General features: G+C 40.7%; 1 protein-coding gene and 1 long non-coding RNA gene across 2 annotated transcripts; both read right to left on the minus strand.

The window, feature by feature from the left end:
- Positions 1-6,184: 6,184 nt before the first annotated feature.
- Positions 6,185-21,606, minus strand: LOC143201553 (uncharacterized). The gene is made up of 5 exons (XM_076412676.1): positions 21,551-21,606; positions 14,177-21,470; positions 10,331-10,431; positions 9,125-9,377; positions 6,185-7,598 (listed from the first exon to the last, which is right to left on the minus strand). Exons 1-5 carry the CDS (start codon positions 21,594-21,596, stop codon positions 6,518-6,520), a joined length of 8,775 nt encoding a protein of 2,924 aa, XP_076268791.1. The 5' UTR covers positions 21,597-21,606; the 3' UTR covers positions 6,185-6,517.
- LOC143201214 (uncharacterized) lies at positions 7,561-8,759 on the minus strand. Its single transcript, XR_013006911.1, has 2 exons — positions 8,471-8,759; positions 7,561-7,920 (listed from the first exon to the last, which is right to left on the minus strand). It is a non-coding gene; the product is annotated as an uncharacterized LOC143201214 (long non-coding RNA).
- Positions 21,607-21,996: the final 390 nt, after the last annotated feature.

Below are 21,996 nucleotides of genomic sequence, written 5' to 3' on the forward strand. Positions count from 1 at the left end.
TCTCCGCCTTGTAATTCATTTTCCTTTCCAAATTGATGGAAATCCAATGTACCGACCTTGAGTTTGCCTGCAAAGTTATTTTTCACTACTCTTTTATCTAACAATTTATTAGTTTGAATATTTCAGACCTTAATTAAAGTTTACTTACAATAGCCGAACCAAATAAAGGTGCATATTATTAGCTTAGAATACATTGTGCAAGAAGTATTGATATCAGACTAATAGTACACTAATTGACTACAACGTAATATATTTTTCTCAAATGAGCTTGTTGATATCTTCAATGCGATAACGGGTACGTCTCTGATAATTTTTGCTTATTTTAAGAAGCACTTTATAAATTTATTTGGTTTTGATGAAGAAATTTATTTCATGCAATGTAATATAAATAAATGGCATAAATTTAATTATTTAACATAATAAACCACAAGATTATAAATAAATTTTTAAATGCATATTTTTTTCTTTTGATATATTTCATCGGAAGCACTGCTTTTAATATTTCCAGTTGCAATATATTACTTATCTTATCAATAACATGTTTTTTAATTGGTCCTGTATCATATTTTCTTATTATCAAATAGATCTATTATTTTTTAATACTAAAGTTTGTTATGTGTACATGCTTTGATTAAATGATAATTAATATTTATATGTATGCACCAAAAACCATTTTTTGAATGGTTCATTAAATATTTAATTCGTTACAGTTATATTTTGTTATTCCTTATTGCTTATAATTAGCTGTAACTAATATCGTCCCAAAATTATCATTATTCCGATAAGTTTTTAAAACCTAAATTAAATTTTTTTAGCAACTTTAGTTACTTGTCCAATAAGTTCATTTAAAAAAAATATCTAAAATAGTATAATAGTAATAAATCACTAAAATGATACATCTTCTTCACTGCATACATCTTAATCTTTATAAGACGTGAATTGCTACTCTGCTGAGTTATGATTCGCCAATTAGGACCAAATATGCATGCTAACTAATTATAAAAAATACATTATCAAAATTGTATGTATAAATCTTTCAGTAAAACAGCCAATTCACAACACAGAAATCATAGAATATACTGCCGAATTCAGTTTGCAAAACGTTAAATCATTTTTAAAGTTCATCAAATTTTCGCTTCTCATTTTACAAAATAACATTTCTCTAGTTAAAAAGATACAGAACGCAGCCTGATGAGTCGGAGCATGTAACCTAATCAGTCTATAAAAATCGACTTGTGTTATTTGCGTTCGGTAGTGTTGCTATTCCCCTGCGACATTAATCAAAACAATACAAACCAGCATATATTGTTATGACGATTATTTAGATACGTTTCTGACTGCTACTTAATACTCATAATTATTCTGATTGAAAATGCCAAAGCCCTTAAATAAGTCTCTAGTCGGTTACATACAACAAGAGCGAATTATTGAAACCCTTGTTACCAGTAAAATGCGTTAGAGAAGTATGAATCAATACTATGTAATATTAAGTTGTTACAGTTTTATTGCAAATATTTTTAGCACATTGCAGCTACACTTAATATTGATATAAGCACTCAGGGCGTATAAAGGAAATATAAAGAGTAGTGTAATAGAAAACGATTGAGGAATTTACATCCCCTTCATGTTATTCAAGATGAAATTTATGAAAACTATAATAACAGTAAGTAGTTTTTTCGATATAGACATAATTTAAGACAATTATTTCAGAGAATAATATTAGTCGAAATGTTTTTCACAAAAAACTTAGGGATATACAGCACTTTGAGAGATATAATTCAACCCTTCATAGGTAATATTAGATTATTATAGGCTTTATTATTATTGTTATCTGTTAAATAATATACGATTTAAATGGTGTAAAAATAACCCACAAAGGGGTCTAATGGAAATTTATGACATTGCTTTTAAAGTAATGCCATTTTTAAAGCATATACTAAAATTAAGGAAAATTTATCTGAAAATTCTGACAGAAATAGTGAATTAGTAATAATTTTGCGGAATAATGAACAAAAAAAACATAACAGAACTTTATTGTAATTTCACTTATTGAGTTAAAAAAAAACAAAATCTACGAAGAATTCTTTTATTTTCGGTATATTATCAATACTTAAATATTTTTTAATATCAAAATAATTCAGAACAAAATGAATCAGGAGATTTTGAAATTTAACCTTTTCGTTCCAGGTGCCAAAAATTATAATATTTGAAACTATAAAACACATAAAATATCGATTCCTCCATTCTATATTAAAGCTAAATTTAGGAATTTATGACATTATTATAATTTTCATTTAATATATTAAAATCATTGTTATTTATGTAATTATAGAAATTATTAATTTTACGATTTCCAAAAAAAAAGCATTATTTAACACAATCAGCTCTATTATTTACTGATCAAATAAATTAAAATTAATAATGAAGAGAATATTCTGGGATAGATACATTCAAATAGTTTATTAAATTTTCTATTAGAAACTGGAGCAGGGCTCTCGAGAAGGCGTGAAAAAATGAGCCTGGGATATTATTTTAAAGGCTTTACATAGGGTTTATATTTAATCCTTTCTTAAATAGGGTTAATATACTTATATAATATACTATATATATATATATATATATATATATATATATATTTATTTATTTATTTATTTATTGCATTATATTTCGATGAAATTGCTATATGGAGTGTTGGATTTATTAGTTTGGATGGATTATTGAATAATTGTTCAGTAGACTTATCGATATAATTCATCTAGTTATGTTAAATAAGGGGGAAGAGATAGAATGCTGTCTGATAAGTTCGAACATGTAATATATATATATATATATATATATATATATATATATATATATATATATAATTTTAATAAATATTTTAATAAATATATAATAAATAATAATATATATTAATATATATAATATATATTAATAATAATATATATTAATAATATATAATATAAGATTAATAGTATATTAATCTTATTTAAGAAAGGAATAAATATAAACCCTATATAAAGTGTTTAAAATAATATTTTTATGTAGCAGTCTCAATATATTTCAAATATATTAATATTTTGTGACATCTGAAATTTTGAATTATCGATATAACTTCTGCAACTGGCATGAGTCAAACTTTGATGACAGATTGATGAGGCAGATACTAGCGTTATTGAGACATTGTTGAAAACAAATCTAGATACATTTTGAAGGTGTTATTGATAACATATACTAGAATACATAAAAAAAAAGCATGGAACCTTTGCCTATTCATCTGTATTCGTATAAGATTGTCTCACGATCGTGCAAACACTAATAACAACATTTGTCTTGGTCATTGGTCACTGTCATTTTTTGACAACTTTAGTACATTAATTATCTTTATTTGAGAAATAATTTGTCAATGAAAGTTAAAAGAAAACTCTTCATCAAATCCCGATAATCGTGAAAATATCAAAATTTAAAATAAAACACTACTAAAATTTGTAAAAACTATTTCGTTTATTAAAAACTTGTTAAACATGTTTATAAAATAAATAACTAAAATAACAATTTATAAAATATTGAAGGAATAAAACATAATATTACTATACATTTTATTCATTAATTGATAATCTTCTTCAATATTTATATTTTTAAAAACGATTATAGAACGACTAGAAATAGTGAATTTGCAGTATAAAAGGCAGAACCACAATTATAATAATATGCTAAGGTTGTATATCTGTACAACCTATATACAACCAGATTTTTTTTGTTATTACTAATTACATCTTACATTAGATATGCTTAGTTCAATCTCAATTTACAAATTAATGTATTACTACTTCTCTTTGCATTAATATATAAGCAAGGCGACTACGGGATTAATACATCGCTATGTATTTCCAAAATTAAAATAAAAGTGAGCTATTTAGTCTGAAGTTAAGAATACTCTATAGACGTGGATTAATTTACGGTACCCGATGAACTAGAAATCGTTTTGGAACTCTAAATCACTACGCGGGCTTTTACTGCCATGTACACAGTAGTGGAAAGTATGAAAGCGAGAAACATAAAGGTACCATATCTTTAAAGAAACGACAAAACAAACCTGTGATGTTGGCCAAAAACCGATGTGGATAGCCAACTGGCTAATAGGGACCATGAAGTGAATTGGAGACGACATGAGATGAACGTTGTATACCAAAATTACGTCGAATTGGAAGGTGACCATAAAAATTGATATGAGGAAGACCATAAACCTTTTTCTAGTCACAATGATGATGACAAGATGGCTATAATGAAGGACTAGTATACCTGGGCAAAGACCGCGGAAATCTGCTTCACTGTCGTCGCCCTGGCAATCGGCTTATTGGAAATTGTTACTTGAGAGGCCGGATTTTGAAATAGCAGAAATTGGTCGTGGGTTTTTTAATCATTGTTTTACTCGGTTTGAAACTAACCGATGTGGCAGGATATTTTGTGGGCGAGGGCAACAAAATCTCGCCGGATTTCCTCGATCGTGTCGTCTCTTGTCGTAGCCAGTAAGGATAGCTAACTGGCTACTTCTTCTCCTCCTTAACTTGCCCAGATGGATGTCTGAGAAACTAGTGCTGGAATTTGTTGAGGTTTAGGTCAGTGACTCTTTGGCGGTAGTCGTTTTTCATACCCTATAAAGTTGACAGGGTGCCTTTCCGCAATTGCAAAACTTGGCTGGCATTATTCTGTCTCTTTTACAGGATCTGGACTCATTGTTACCGGAGTCTTTCATGCAGTTTGGTGGAGCTCTGCAATTTCTGGAGGAGTATCTGTACACCTAGCAGTTAAAGCATTGCGTCGTTGTCATTTTTGCCCGATGTCATTGTTGCCCGATGTCTCTTTGAGATTCAACTGTTACTCTTTGATCCAGCAGATATTCAATTTTGAATATGTGGTGCTCATTTCTGAGCATTTTGAATATGTGGTGCTCATTTCTGAGCACTATGACCTGAGTGAGTGAGATGGTAAACCCGGCTTTTGTCCGCCTTCTCTTTACGAGGGATGGGTGGAATCCCTATTCCTGTTGTGCTTCTCTAACTAGGTGGTCTGTTATTCATATCATTCGGTAAGGATGTGAAGGAGTGAAAACTAGTATCAATACTTCTTCTGTCCCAGGATGGTAGTTGCCAGTCTGTAGTCGTCAGCGGTTTTGGTTTGGTTTGGTTTGGACCATTCCCTCTGGCCTTGTCCTCTTATCCCTTTTCCTCTTTTATGATTTTTGTGTTTCTTGATTCATTTTGTCGTGTGTTTTTTTTCCTTTCCAATTGTCTTGATTTGTTCTTTAAATAATTCGTTTTATCCCGAGGGCTGATGGTTGCGTACCTGTATTTGCTGTATGATTGCGCTTAGCTCCAAGGTATCCTTGTTCATGTCTTGGACGGCTTTTATTCTTCGATCATTCCGTGTAAAAGCATCATTGAGTTCTTTGAATTGGAGTTGCAGAGATTCATTGATTACACTTCTCGTTGAATTTTACATTTCGGAGGCGCGGAGTCATGATTTTAGTAACTGTTCCAGCGTTAAGGTGGTGCTTAGAGTTGATTGTGCCATTGAGGTACCTTCTGCTTTGTTTTCGGTTTCTATATTGCGTTACGGTTCGGTGAATTTTAATTTTATGAAAATTTCTTTAAAGTAGTGTATTAGGCCAGGTATATTGGGATGCAGACACTTTGATGGTACCGACACTTTATTGAAATACGCCACTTCTAGCGCTCGACCTCGACTAACTATGTAGATTAAACACTATACTATTGACAGCTGACAATTATCATATAATGTCTATTAAAGATGCAAGCTTCATCAAGAGATGATCACTTGAGACCCACAAACAACTTAATATTCTTTAGTTTAATTTTCAATAACAAAATTTCCATAAGTTTAAATTTCTATTAATATAGTCTGTAAGCAAATTACCAAAAAACACCTACAGCGTACTTAAAGGTCATAATGATACATATAAAATGAACCCAACAATATGAAGCATTTAAAGACTTCATCATAAACTAAATATTTAATTATTATAATTAACAATATATATTAATTTATAATATATATATATATATATATATATATATATATATTATAAATTAATAATTATTACTTTAATATTTATATAAAGTAACTAAATATTTTCCTTAAATAAAATTTGAGATCTATAGTAGAATTAATTTTATTGATAATTAACATAATATACTAGTAACCAATTAACTAATCAAACGAAAAATACTACAAACTCTAATAATACTAATTCCAACAAAAGACGGCATTTTTCTGGAACTATTGTCAGTGGGCATAGGAAATTTTGTAGCAGGTGCTTGAGTAGAAGTGGTACTAGATGAGCTCGAAGTGGTTGTACCATCAGTACTACCAGTAGTAGACTTCGTCGTTGATGCTTCAGTTGTCGAACTCACAGTACTGGATGCATTGATTGTCGAACTGTTAGCAGTGGTGGATCCGACGGTTGTCGAACTATCAGTTGTGGTCGGTTGTCGAACTATCAGTTGTGGTAGATCCGTCGGTTGTTGATACTATCAGTTGTGGTGGATCCGTCGGTTGTTGAACTATCAGTTGTGGTGGATCCTTCGGTTGTCGAACTATCAGTTGTGGTGGATCCGTCGGTTGTCGAACTATCAGTTGTGGTAGATCCGTCGGTTGTCGAACTATCAGTTGTGGTGGATCCGTCGGTTGTCGAACTATCAGTTGTGGTGGATCCGTCGGTTGTCGAACTATCAGTTGTGGTAGATCCGTCGGTTGTCGAACTATCAGTTGTGGTAGATCCATCGGTTGTCGAACTATCAGTTGTGGTAGATCCGTCGGTTGTCGAACTATCAGTTGTGGTGGATCCGTCGGTTGTCGAACTATCAATTGTGGTAGATCCGTCGGTTGTCGAACTATCAGTTGTGGTAGATCCGTCGGTTGTCGAACTATCAGTTGTGGTAGATCCGTCGGTTGTCGAACTATAAGTTGTGGTGGATCCGTCGGTTGTCGAACTATCAGTTGTGGTAGATCCGTCGGTTGTCGAACTATCAGTTGTGGTAGATCCGTCGGTTGTCGAACTATCAGTTGTGGTAGATCCGTCGGTTGTCGAACTATCAGTTGTGGTAGATTCGTCGGTTGTCGAACTATCAATTGTGGTAGATCCGTCGGTTGTCGAACTATCAGTTGTGGTGGATCCGTCGGTTGTCGAACTATCAGTTGTGGTGGATCCGTCGGTTGTCGAACTATCGGTTGTGGTAGATCCGTCGGTTGTCGAACTATCAGTTGTGGTAGATCCGTCGGTTGTCGAACTATCAGTTGTGGTAGATCCGTCGGTTGTCGAACTATCAGTTGTGGTAGATCCGTCGGTTGTCGAACTATCAGTTGTGGTGGATCCGTCGGTTGTCGAACTATCAGTTGTGGTAGATCCGTCGGTTGTCGAACTATCAGTTGTGGTGGATCCGTCGGTTGTCGAACTATCAGTTGTGGTGGATCCGTCGGTTGTCGCAATATCACTTGTGGTAGATCCGTCGGTTGTCGAACTATCAGCGTTCAGTTGGGCCATCAGTTGGTTTTTCAGTTGGGCCTTTAGTTGGGCTAACAGTTAGGGCTTCAGTTGGTTTTTTAGTGGGACCTTCAGTTGGTTTTTGAGTTGGGCGTTCAGTTGGGCCATCAGTTGGGCTACAATTTTGGCTTCAGTTGGTTTTTCAGTTGGGCCTTCAGTTGGGGCGTCAGTTGGTTTTTCAGTTGGGCCTTCAGTTGGTTTTTCTGTTGGGGCTTCAATTGGGCCGTCAGTTGATCTTTCTGTTGGGCCTTCAGTTGGGCCTTCAGTTGGTTTTTCAGTTGGGTGGTCAGTTGATTGGTTTCCGGCTGTTGAAATCCCATTTTCAGCATCAGTTGGCTGTAGTGTTATTTCTACTTTACCTGCTGAACATTTCATTTTCTTACTCTTAATTTAATATTATTTCAAGTTTTATAAAATATTAAACCATCTGTTAATTTTCTTTTTAGATATGCATCCGCAAATAATATTGAATGGTTCAAATTGGTTATGCAGGAAGACAATTTGTGGTTAATATTTACTGATGGCTTAGCAGTACCTATTGTACGAATAAGCTGATACTATTATGGTATTAGTTTTAATAAAATACATAAAAAATAAGTGCAACAATTATTTAGTCTTTAGATAGTATTTCAAATTATTGCTATATCTATGAATTAAAATTAGAAAATTCATTGAGTTATAGTAAACTGTACAGATAATAATTCGATCGTCACTCTTGAATACAGTAGCTTATAATAGACATATTCCTTAACAGAAAGTTGAACCCATAAGCGTTCTCTCAAAAATTTATTTATTAATATTTACTGACAATGTATCATGGTGCTAGTGTTGAAATAAACATTTTCGAGACATATATTCAACAGGTAGTTCAAATTCATCCAATGGGCGGTCTTGAATAATTTTACTTACACTTACAATATCCGACCCATAGTAGCAAGTACAACACTATATTATAGTCCGTTTTAGGAGATATATATAAATTGTGTTCTGAATATATTGCAATTCTGATTTCCTTTTAAATTATTTTTATCGGTTTTAATGTGTTGATAATAACTATCTTTCAATTTTTTTATATGATTTTATCGCATCAAATCACATTAAAATAATTAATTCACTTAAGATAACAAACATATTTTTACACGGCTCTATATAATAGTATAAATTTTAAATATAATAACGATAATAATAATTTAAATCATTAAAACTTTGGATATATATATGATGTATCCATAGTTAAAAACAAAGGATCCTTCATCTGATTTTAATATGAATGATTGAATGAATGAATGAATGAATTTAATATTTTACACAAGGTATAAGAAAATATCTTATGCAGGAACTAAGAACAATGAAAAAAATTAAACATATATTATTATGAAACCAAGCAAGAAATTAAAGTAATGTCTAATCCAAATAACTGCAACTTCGCAAGCGTAGTAAAACAGTTCAACTACCCATTGTAATTAATCTTCTTTTCTCTTGATCAATAGTTAATATGATCCTACTATTTTCTGCTTTAAGCCAGCCTTGCCGATGGAGGCTCCCTTACATCAGGTCTCCGACAGGACAGGGCCCTCCTCCGAAGAATGCCCTTCTCCCACACACCTCATACCTACACTCAAATTCTTCAACCCCCTGCCGCCGATCACCCTCCTCCTTCTATTCAAAAGTGGTGCCTCTCGTATTCCTCCTTCAAGAAAATTCCAAATTCCAGAAGCAAATCCATATTTTCTACGGAATATGCTGATAACGTGAAAGTTGAAGCCCCTGTTTCCTTGTTGAAGAACTGTTTCCAATGCAGCTTCTATATTTAAATCTAAAACTTAACAAAGGTCGTAAATCAAAATATAACATTTTAGATAATAAATTGCACTCAGTTTCACTAATTACTGCTTCCAAAAATTCATCGTCAGATATCATTAAGCGAGGCCAAAGTCAAAAGAAATTATCGAATAACCTGAGGTTCCGAATTATCTCTAATCAACTATTTCCAATAGAGTTGGTGAACCCGACGTAATTAAAGTATCTAACAGGTGAACCAGCTCAACATAAGCCACTCGACAGGTTCGTGATACGTGCATGGAAAGATAGTACGAGAAATAGAACCCATATATGAAAATCGTTGCATCACGAAACGGGACACGTAAGGCACCACACTTATAGGTACCCTCAAACAAATCGAAACGTCCCAAGAAAACGACGTCCAGCTACAACTTCGATAACAGCTAATACCGTAAAACTCCTCGCACAGATTGGAATCCCCATCTCATAAGCAGTCCCTGGGCGTTTGTTTACGTGATTGCGGGTGCACTCCGAAACCTTCATTGCATAGAGGTACGTCCCATGGCAGTTCCATCAGGAGGGGAGTCATATGGCGACCGCCACGACCCTTAGGCCACCACGCATTCACCTACAACAAGTTCAAAGGTTGGCAACGCCAGTGCATTGGTACAATGCAGATCCAGGCTATAAAAGACCATCACGACAACGTCTCGCTCTCTTTTCTTTTCTCCACCTCCTTGTAACAGTACCACTTTCATAGCGCTGCCATACTTCCTCTACCTAACCTAATATCTTGTCCATTCTCTCGTCGACCAGATGTATCATTCAATAACGAAATAAAGAAGTATTTATCCAACCAACCTTAAATATTCCTTACCAAACGCGCAACTCCTACAATAAGAAGCGCAAACCTTGTTGGAAAAAAGAATGCAAAACCGCCATCATGCACCAATTAAGACTCCTGAAATGTGGAATTCGTGGAATTACGATAAACGTTCAATGAATCACTTTTCCTGTTGAAATAGCCTTTAGCTTTAGGTCCTACTTTTCCCACACTCCTAGCGACAGAAATCTCAATACAATAATTGCTTATTACAAAATAAAACATGAAATATCATTAGATTCGAATGAGCCTGATCAATCCTTTATCAACCTCCTCATCAGCTAGACAGAACTCCAAAGATCATCGTCTAAGGGCAAACCTAAAGCTCCAGAACTGGACGGCATCTCTACCCAATTACAATCAACCTTGGCCCCACGTGTTCCTACCTTCTGTGTTTTTACAACGATATATGACAGTCACACTCCTCTCCGTCCCATTAATGAATAAGTACCCTCATTCTTATAGGGAAAAGTAATAAACCCCTAGATTCTTCATCAAGCTACACAGTGGTATCCAAAACAGACCATTTTAAAATATTCAATAAGAAGGTATATGTAGTAGTATCTGAAGATACTCCACCATCTCCGAGTGGCACTCCAGGGATTTTAAGGTTAACATCCTACATTTTACCTTCAACTTAATTTCGAATAGATTATTTAGATTGGTTAATCTGGGTTTTAACCCAGGTGTTGCAATTAAACTGTCAGCAATGATGACATACACTTCTGCTCATTTTTATCTAATAAATAAACTGTCGACAAAATTCAAGACTGCGCCCACTCGATTTCAAATACACTGATAAACACTTTGGTGTGGTTTAAATATATCTGTTTCAAAATCGGATGCTATACATTTTTGTTGGAACCGGAACTGTCCAAGCACGATATTGAATTGAAGAACCCAATTCAACCATCACCTCAAATCCTAGGACTTAGAACTAAACGCTTACATGGTAGGGTTTTATTACTAGCCTAAAAGCCAAGACCGTCAAGGATTTTAACATAATCAAGCACCCATTAAAGAGTTTCAATGTCGCACATTCAACACTCATTCAACCATTAATAAGTGTATAAATCCACTTCACCTACTAGGAACGCTCGTATTCAGGAAGATGTTTTGCAATTGTAAAGATCCTAATTAACTCCATCCAAACCCTCGACTTATCCTTATTTTCTATAATAGAGCCCTGTACACTCTCATTTTGTCATACAACAGTACTTAACACGGCTCATAGGCCATTTACGCCATTTTTAAGACTCTGTCAATGTGTTGCAAATTCCAGAAACGAACACACTCACTAGCCAAAGACGCCCCCATGTACGGAGGCCTCTACCGAATGACATTAGAGAAGAGAGATATAAGTTATGAAATTTTAAAGGATTTAGAACACAATAACTATTAATTCACTTTGCTTATTTAATTGTTTTTGGAGTAACGATTGTGCCTTCGTCCACTAGTTTGAATTCGAAGATCTTTGAAATGGAATTTCTACCAAAATTTCGATGATTCCCTCTATTGAATAGTTTCCAAGGAATCAAAATTAAAATAATCTAGTGCTAAAAAACTACAAGCTACTACAATCCGTCTTTGGTGACCGCTCACCCTGAACTGCAATCTTCTGTCCAAATCGCAATAGACTATGTTAATTCTAATAAGCAACTTCAGTTCGCCTTTGGTGGCTTTACACCTTGAACTGTTAAGTATGTGTCAGGAACCACAGCACATTTCAGTTTACGCTAAAAATACAATTTCAGCTGCTATGCTTTTGCCTGAACATAACTGAATTACACCAAGGAACGCTTCGAGTAACTGCGAAACGATCGCCAATCTAACGTTAACACATCTTCTATTCTTGATAATTAATTTAATTTCGGTTATATGAATGAATTCAAAAGAGAACAACTTTTAAAAAACAGACCAAATGCATCTCACTTGTTCACCATGCAAGTAGTCTTAAAACGGTTGAGTTTTGCACATTATCGATCGATTGTATCGCGATTATCGCGCCACAATCAAAATTATATAACATATATACTAGCAAACCCGACAGACGTTGTCCTGTTAAAATGTCATTTTTCATACCTAGTATTATTACGCGGACTACTATTATATGACAAATAATATAAAGCGGAATTGCTCGTAAGAAAAATTATATGTTGTAGTTTTCATTGGATTTCTTTGTTTAATGTTGAAATAATATCCATCTTCTCTTTCTAAAATATTAATTTATATTGCAAAGCCTCGTACAAAAGTCTTGAAATATCTACACTGTGTTATAACTGATTGTGACTGGTCATACACGTATATCATGATGTTTAAATGAATTGCCAGCTATAACAATTTCAATTACATTAACAGTTGATACATTGTATCTTCCTAAGTACCCTCCATATGGTAAGTTGTCCTGCTTAATCACAATATCGTAATTGTCGTTTTGTAATCTATTAGAAAAGGTGGTCAACAATTGAACCAATTGCTTATTTAGATTTAGATCTGCAAAATTATTTTATCGTCATTATACATGGAAAACAAATATTTAATTTGATAGTGCACTTGACCCTAAATCTTGATATTGATTCGAAATTACGACAAACCTCATTATAAAAGATTTTTGCTTGCACCAAGCGATGTTACTTGGAAGCAAAACTTGAATGTATGTATTTACGACTTCAATGGTTCTGGTGATATGGTATATGTTAATAATAGAAGTGAAACTTTGCCTGGTGCGCAGCAAAAAGCGATCAATTCACTTTTGTACTTAAGTTCATGACAATGTTGACATTTTTTCATATTGTCAATGACGAAATTATATATGACAAATAGTCTATTTCGACGTTATAGTCAAACGCAAGACAACAATGTGTTTCAAAAATATTATTACCTAATATTTCAACCTATCGATATAACTTCAGCAATAAACATGAATCAAACTTTGATGATGGATTAATGAAACACATATTAGCCTTACGCAGACATTATGAAAAAAAATATCTAGATACATTTTGATGACGTCTCTGATAACACATACTAGAAAACATACAAAAAGCAAATAAAACTCCTATAAAATGGACTAACGATCGCAAACACTAACGATAATATTTGTGATAAGTCAGTGTCATTTTTGACAACAACAAAACGTTAAGTATTTTCATTTTAAAAAATGTTAATCATTGATAGTTAAAAGAAATATAATCCCGATAATCATAAATATTTAAAGTTTGAAGTACAACACCATTATAAATTGTAAAAAATATAACACCTTTATCACTTAACAATGGTTATGTTTATCAAGTAAGTAACTATAATAACAATTGACAAAATATTGAAGGAATAACATATAATAAGAAAAATATAGTGATCGTATTACTATACATTTTATTGCTTAATATATTAACCACATTAAACCATTGAAATTATAGTAATAACGTTGTATATGTAAACCATAATATAAATAATAATAACTAAGAGTGTAAATAGAATTGGAGGTTATAGAATCAAAATTAATTAAGCCCATAAAATAATCATCGCACAGATTAAACTATATTATAGTACTGAAATATTTCTAAATATTGCTTATAAATATAATAACAGTACTGACGGTTTATTAATAATTTATCATATCCAGTAAATATTTTATTATATTCCATACGCCCTTACTACCGATTGTGGCTATTTACAATAAAAAGTAAACTCTTTTATCAAGATACATTGATGCTCAGAATCATACAAATTTTCTTAACGATTCAAACTTCCTCGAAAGACGATCATATTATCGCATAAGGTACCCAATATTCTTCAACTGAATTAAATCAAACAGTGCCTCTCTAAATATATACCTAACGTTAAATATTTATTAATATAATCTGTAAAACAAATATCGAATACACATACACCGTATCTATGTTGAAATTAATTTTAGTCCTAGCATAATATAGTACCAAGTCAACTACTAATTAGTCAAACGAAAAATGCTAGAAAAAATAACGATAATAATTAAAACGAAAGACGGCATTATTCTGGAACACTTATCAGTGGGCATAGGAAACTTTGTAACAGGCGCTTGGGTAGAAGCCGTACTAGATGATGTCGAAGTGGCTGTACTCTCAGTAGTGGTAGTAGTAGTGGAAGATCTCTTTGTTGATGCCTCAGTTGTCGTACTCTCAGTAGTGGTGGTTGCCCCGGGTGTGGTACCACCAGGTATCGTTGTTTTAGATGGAGTTGTGGATGTAGTGGTTACCGGTGTTTCAGATGTTGTGGATTCCGCGGTGGTTACTTCTGGCGTCGTACTCTCTGGTATGGTAGGCTCCGCGGTGGTTACTTCTGGCGTCGTACTCTCTGGTATGGTAGGCTCCGCGGTGGTCAATTCTGGCGTCGTACTCTCTGGTATGGTAGGCTCCGCGGTGGTTACTTCTGGCGTCGTACTCTCTGGTATGGTAGGCTCCGCGGTGGTTACTTCTGACGTCGAACTCTCTGGAATGGTAGGCTCCGCGGTGGTTACTTCTGGCGTCGAACTCTCTGGAATGGTAGGCTCCGCGGTGGTTACTTCTGGCGTCGTACTCTCTGGAATGGTAGGTTCCGCGGTGGTTACTTCTGGCGTCGTACTCTCTGGTATGGTAGGCTCCGCGGTGGTTACTTCTGGCGTCGTACTCTCTGGAATGGTAGGCTCCGCGGTGGTTACTTCTGGCGTCGTACTCTCTGGTACGGTAGGCTCCGCGGTGGTTACTTCTGGCGTCGTACTCTCTGGTACGGTAGGCGCCGCGGTGGTTACTTCTGGCGTCGTACTCTCTGGAATGGTAGGCTCCGCGGTGGTTACTTCTGGCGTCGTACTCTCTGGAATGGTAGGCTCCGCGGTGGTTACTTCTGGCGTCGTACTCTCTGGAATGATAGGCTCCGCGGTGGTTACTTCTGGCGTCGTACTCTCTGGAATGGTAGGCTCCGCGGTGGTTACTTCTGGCGTCGTACTCTCTGGAATGGTAGGCTCCGCGGTGGTTACTTCTGGCGTCGTACTCTCTGGAATGGTAGGTTCCGCAGTGGTTACTTCTGGCGTCGTACTCTCTGGTATGGTAGGCTCCGCGGTGGTTACTTCTGGCGCCGTACTCTCTGGAATGGTAGGTTCCGCAGTGGTTACTTCTGGCGTCGTACTCTCTGGAATGGTAGGCTCCGCGGTGGTTACTTCTGGCGTCGTACTCTCTGGAATGGTAGGTGCCGCAGTGGTTACTTCTGGCGTCGTACTCTCTGGAATGGTAGGCTCCGCGGTGGTTACTTCTGGCGTCGTACTCTCTGGAATGGTAGGCTCCGCGGTGGTTACTTCTGGCGTCGTACACTCTGGAATGGTAGGCTCCGCGGTGGTTACTTCTGGCGTCGTACTCTCTGGAATGGTAGGTTCCGCAGTGGTTACTTCTGGCGTCGTACTCTCTGGTATGGTAGGCTCCGCGGTGGTTACTTCTGGCGTCGTACTCTCTGGAATGGTAGGTTCCGCAGTGGTTACTTCTGGCGTCGTACTCTCTGGAATGGTAGGCTCCGCGGTGGTTATTTCTGGCGTCGTACTCTCTGGAATGGTAGGCTCCGCGGTGGTTACTTCTGGCGTCGTACTCTCTGGTACGGTAGGCTCCGCGGTGGTTACTTCTGGCGTCGTACTCTCTGGTACGGTAGGCTCCGCGGTGGTTACTTCTGGCGTCGTACTCTCTGGTACGGTAGGCTCCGCGGTGGTTACTTCTGGCGTCGTACTCTCTGGTACGGTAGGCTCCGCGGTGGTTACTTCTGGCGTCGTACTCTCTGGTACGGTAGGCTCCGCGGTGGTTACTTCTGGCGTCGTACTCTCTGGTATGGTAGGCTCCGCGGTGGTTACTTCTGGCGTCGTACTCTCTGGAATGGTAGGTTCCGCAGTGGTTACTTCTGGCGTCGTACTCTCTGGAATGGTAGGCTCCGCGGTGGTTACTTCTGGCGTCGTACTCTCTGGAATGGTAGGTTCCGCAGTGGTTACTTCTGGCGTCGTACTCTCTGGAATGGTAGGCTCCGCGGTGGTTACTTCTGGCGTCGTACTCTCTGGAATGGTAGGTTCCGCAGTGGTTACTTCTGGCGTCGTACTCTCTGGAATGGTAGGCTCCGCGGTGGTTATTTCTGGCGTCGTACTCTCTGGAATGGTAGGCTCCGCGGTGGTTACTTCTGGCGTCGTATTCTCTGGTATGGTAGGCTCCGCGGTGGTTACTTCTGGCGTCGTACTCTCTGGTATGGTAGGCTCCGCGGTGGTTACTTCTGGCGTCGTACTCTCTGGAATGGTAGGCTCCGCGGTGGTTACTTCTGGCGTCGTACTCTCTGGAATGGTAGGCTCCGCGGTGGTTACTTCTGGCGTCGTACTCTCTGGAATTGTAGGCTCCGCGGTGGTTAATTCTGGCGTCGTACTCTTTGGTATGGTAGGCTCCGCGGTGGTTATTTCTGGCGTCGTACTCTCTGGTATGGTAGGCTCCGCGGTGGTTACTTCTGGCGTCGTACTCTCTGGAATGGTAGGTTCCGCGGTGGTTACTTCTGGCGTCGTACTCTCTGGAATGGTAGGCTCCGCGGTGGTTATTTCTGGCGTCGTACTCTCTGGAATGATAGGCTCCGCGGTGGTTACTTCTGGCGTCGTACTCTCTGGAATGGTAGGTTCCGCAGTGGTTACTTCTGGCGTCGTACTCTCTGGAATGGTAGACTCCGCGGTGGTTACTTCTGGCGTCGTACTCTCTGGTATGGTAGGCTCCGCGGTGGTTATTTCTGGCGTCGTACTCTCTGGTATGGTAGGCTCCGCGGTGGTTACTTCTGGCGTCGTACTCTCTGGAATGGTAGGTTCCGCAGTGGTTACTTCTGGCGTCGTACTCTCTGGTATGGTAGGCTCCGCGGTGGTTACTTCTGGCGTCGTACTCTCTGGAATGGTAGGTTCCGCAGTGGTTACTTCTGGCGTCGTACTCTCTGGTATGGTAGGCTCCGCGGTGGTTATTTCTGGCGTCGTACTCTCTGGAATGGTAGGCTCCGCGGTGGTTACTTCTGGCGTCGTACTCTCTGGAATGGTAGGTTCCGCGGTGGTTACTTCTGGCGTCGTACTCTCTGGAATGGTAGGCTCCGCGGTGGTTACTTCTGGCGTCGTACTCTCTGGTATGGTAGGCTCCGGGGTGGTTATTTCTGGCGTCGTACTCTCTGGTATGGTAGGCTCCGCGGTGGTTACTTCTGGCGTCGTACTCTCTGGTATGGTAGGCTCCGCGGTGGTTAATTCTGGCGTCGTACTCTCTGGTATGGTAGGATCCGCGGTGGTTACTTCTGGCGTCGTACTCTCTGGTATGGTAGGCTCCGCGGTGGTTACTTCTGGCGTCGTACTCTCTGGTATGGTAGGCTCCGCGGTGGTTACTTCTGGCGTCGTACTCTCTGGTATGGTAGGCTCCGCGGTGGTTACTTCTGACGTCGAACTCTCTGGAATGGTAGGCTCCGCGGTGGTTACTTCTGGCGTCGAACTCTCTGGAATGGTAGGCTCCGCGGTGGTTACTTCTGGCGTCGTACTCTCTGGAATGGTAGGCTCCGCGGTGGTTACTTCTGGCGTCGTACTCTCTGGTACGGTAGGCTCCGCGGTGGTTACTTCTGGCGTCGAACTCTCTGGAATGGTAGGCTCCGCGGTGGTTACTTCTGGCGTCGTACTCTCTGGTACGGTAGGCTCCGCGGTGGTTACTTCTGGCGTCGTACTCTCTGGTACGGTAGGCTCCGCGGTGGTTACTTCTGGCGTCGTACTCTCTGGTACGGTAGGCTCCGCGGTGGTTAATTCTGGCGTCGTACTCTCTGGTACGGTAGGATCCGCGGTGGTTACTTCTGGCGTCGTACTCTCTGGTACGGTAGGCTCCGCGGTGGTTACTTCTGGCGTCGTACTCTCTGGTACGGTAGGCTCCGCGGTGGTTACTTCTGGCGTCGTACTCTCTGGTACGGTAGGCTCCGCGGTGGTTACTTCTGGCGTCGTACTCTCTGGTACGGTAGGCTCCGCGGTGGTTACTTCTGGCGTCGTACTCTCTGGTACGGTAGGCTCCGCGGTGGTTACTTCTGGCGTCGTACTCTCTGGTACGGTAGGCTCCGCGGTGGTTACTTCTGGCGTCGTACTCTCTGGTACGGTAGGCTCCGCGGTGGTTACTTCTGGCGTCGTACTCTCTGGTACGGTAGGCTCCGCGGTGGTTATTTCTGGCGTCGTACTCTCTGGTACGGTAGGCTCCGCGGTGGTTACTTCTGGCGTCGTACTCTCTGGTACGGTAGGCTCCGCGGTGGTTACTTCTGGCGTCGTACTCTCTGGTACGGTAGGCCCCGCGGTGGTTACTTCTGGCGTCGTACTCTCTGGTACTGTAGGATCCGTGGTGGTTACTTCTGGCGTCGTACTCCCTGGTGTGGTGGACTCCGCGGTGGTTAGTTCTGGCGTCGTACTCCCTGGTGTGGTGGACTCCGCGGTGGTTAGTTCTGGCGTCGTACTCCCTGGTGTGGTGGACTGCGCGGTGGTTAGTTCTGGCGTCGTACTCCCTGGTGTGGTGGACTCCGCGGTGGTTAGTTCTGGCGTCGTACTCCCTGGTGTGGTGGACTCCGCGGTGGTGAATTCTGGCGTCGTACTCCCTGGTGTGGTGGACTCCGCGGTGGTTAGTTCTGGCGTCGTACTCCCTTGTGTGGTGGACTCCGCGGTGGTTAGTTCTGGCGTCGTACTCCCTGGTGTGGTGGACTCCGCGGTGGTTAGTTCTGGCGTCATACTCCCTGGTGTGGTGGACTCCGCGGTGGTTAGTTCTGGCGTCGTACTCCCTGGTGTGGTGGACTCCGCGGTGGTTAGTTCTGGCGTCGTACTCCCTGGTGTGGTGGACTCCGCGGTGGTTAGTTCTGGCGTCGTACTCCTTGGTGTGGTGGACTCCGCGGTGGTTAGTTCTGGCGTCGTACTCCCTGGTGTGGTGGACTCCGCGGTGGTTAGTTCTGGCGTCGTACTCCTTGGTGTGGTGGACTCCGCGGTGGTTAGTTCTGGCGTCGTACTCCCTGGTGTGGTGGACTCCGCGGTGGTTAGTTCTGGCGTCGTACTCCCTGGTGTGGTGGACTCCGCGGTGGTTAGTTCTGGCGTCGTACTCCTTGGTGTGGTGGACTCCGCGGTGGTTAGTTCTGGCGTCGTACTCCCTGGTGTGGTAGACTCCGCGGTGGTTAGTTCTGGCGTCGTACTCCCTGGTGTGGTGGACTCCGCGGTGGTTAGTTCTGGCGTCGTACTCCCTGGTGTGGTGGACTGCGCGGTGGTTAATTCTGGCGTCGTACTCCCTGGTGTGGTGGACTGCGCGGTGGTTAGTTCTGGCGTCGTACTCCCTGGTGTGGTGGACTGCGCGGTGGTTAATTCTGGCGTCGTACTCCCTGGTGTGGTGGACTGCGCGGTGGTTAATTCTGGCGTCGTACTCCCTGGTGTGGTGGACTGCGCGGTGGTTAGTTCTGGCGTCGTACTCCCTGGTGTGGTGGACTCCGCGGTGGTTAATTCTGGCGTCGTACTCTCTGGTGTGGTGGACTCCGCGGTGGTTAATTCTGGCGTCGTACTCTCTGGTGTGGTGGACTCTGCGGTGGTTAATTCTGGCGTCGTACTCCCTGGTGTGGTGGACTCCGCGGTGGTTAGTTCTGGGGTCGTACTCCCTGGTGTGGTGGACTGCGCGGTGGTTAGTTCTGGCGTCGTACTCCCTGGTGTGGTGGACTCCGCGGTGGTTAGTTCTGGCGTCGTACTCCCTGGTGTGGTGGACTCCGCGGTGGTTAGTTCTGGCGTCGTACTCCCTGGTGTGGTGGACTCCGCGGTGGTTAGTTCTGGCGTCGTACTCCCTGGTGTGGTGGACTGCGCGGTGGTTAGTTCTGGCGTCGTACTCCCTGGTGTGGTGGACTGCGCGGTGGTTAGTTCTGGCGTCGTACTCCCTGGTGTGGTGGACTGCGCGGTGGTTAGTTCTGGCGTCGTACTCCCTGGTGTGGTGGACTGCGCGGTGGTTAGTTCTGGCGTCGTACTCCCTGGTGTGGTGGACTGCGCGGTGGTTATTTCTGGCGTCGTACTCCCTGGTGTGGTGGACTGCGCGGTGGTTAGTTCTGGCGTCGTACTCCCTGGTGTGGTGGACTGCGCGGTGGTTAGTTCTGGCGTCGTACTCCCTGGTGTGGTGGACTGCGCGGTGGTTAGTTCTGGCGTCGTACTCCCTGGTGTGGTGGACTGCGCGGTGGTTAGTTCTGGCGTCGTACTCCCTGGTGTGGTGGACTGCGCGGTGGTTAGTTCTGGCGTCGTACTCCCTGGTGTGGTGGACTGCGCGGTGGTTAGTTCTGGCGTCGTACTCCCTGGTGTGGTGGACTGCGCGGTGGTTAGTTCTGGCGTCGTACTCCCTGGTGTGGTGGACTGCGCGGTGGTTAGTTCTGGCGTCGTACTCCCTGGTGTGGTGGACTGCGCGGTGGTTAGTTCTGGCGTCGTACTCCCTGGTGTGGTGGACTGCGCGGTGGTTAGTTCTGGCGTCGTACTCCCTGGTGTGGTGGACTGCGCGGTGGTTAGTTCTGGCGTCGTACTCCCTGGTGTGGTGGACTGCGCGGTGGTTAGTTCTAGCGTCGTACTCCCTGGTGTGGTGGACTGCGCGGTGGTTAGTTCTGGCGTCGTACTCCCTGGTGTGGTGGACTGCGCGGTGGTTAGTTCTGGCGTCGTACTCCCTGGTGTGGTGGACTGCGCGGTGGTTAGTTCTGGCGTCGTACTCCCTGGTGTTGTGGACTCCAAGGAGGTTGTTTCTTCCGCCGAACTCTCAGATTCTGTGCACATCGCGATGATTAATTCTGGCGTCGTACTCTCTGGTGTTGTGGACCCCGCGGTGGTTAATTTTGGCGTCGTACTCTCTGGTGTGGTGGACTCCGCGGTGCTTATTTCTGGAGTCGTAATCCCAGGTGTTGTACACTCCGCGGTGGTTAATTCTGGCGTCGTACTCTCTGGTGTTGTGGACTCTGCGGTGGTTAATTCTGGCGTCGTACTCTCTGGTGTTGTGGACTCTGCGGTGGTTAATTCTGGCGTCGTACTCTCAGGTGTTGTAGACTCCGCGGTGTTTAATTGTTCGGTTGTTTGATTTCTAGTTGATTTTGTATTTTTGTTGTATTTTATTACATTTTCCTTATTATTAAAAAATTTTCCATCTATTTTTGGCAAATATTCTGGCAATTCTCTAGTTTCCAATTCAATATCCTTGCTGATATGATGATAGTCCAGTGTTGCGTTCTTTAGTTTGCCTACAAGATATTTTTCATTACCGTATTATCTAAGAAATTATTACCCTTTATTTCTTAAATCTCATTTTATGTTTACTTACAATAATTAAACCATATCAGTATACTTATTATTAACTTAAAATGCATTGTGAATGAACTTTGGAAATCTGACTGATAGCATAACAACTTGCCTATAGCGTTATATATTCTCTCATATGATATTTCGTTCATATCTTCAAGGAGATAACAAACACTTATCTGACAATTTTTTTGTATCTTAGTAAATCTTTTATAAAACCATTTTTCATGAGGAAATTGATTTCCTTCGTACTCTTAATAACATTCGTATAAATGGAAATACTTATTATATTAAACCATAAGATTGTACATAAATTAGCAAATAAATATTTCCTTTTGATTTATTTAAACTCTGCTAATATTTTCTGAAACAATATGTTACTTTTCTTATCAATTACATCTTTTTTAATTGATCATTTATCATGTTTTCAACTAGTTATTTGGATGATTTACCTAAAAGTTTTAATTT

The sequence above is a fragment of the Rhynchophorus ferrugineus genome, unplaced genomic scaffold (assembly GCF_030347505.1).
Source record: "Rhynchophorus ferrugineus isolate W39M unplaced genomic scaffold, kcgeb_rfMv2 rfM8, whole genome shotgun sequence".
Classification (NCBI taxonomy): Eukaryota; Metazoa; Arthropoda; class Insecta; order Coleoptera; family Curculionidae; genus Rhynchophorus; species Rhynchophorus ferrugineus.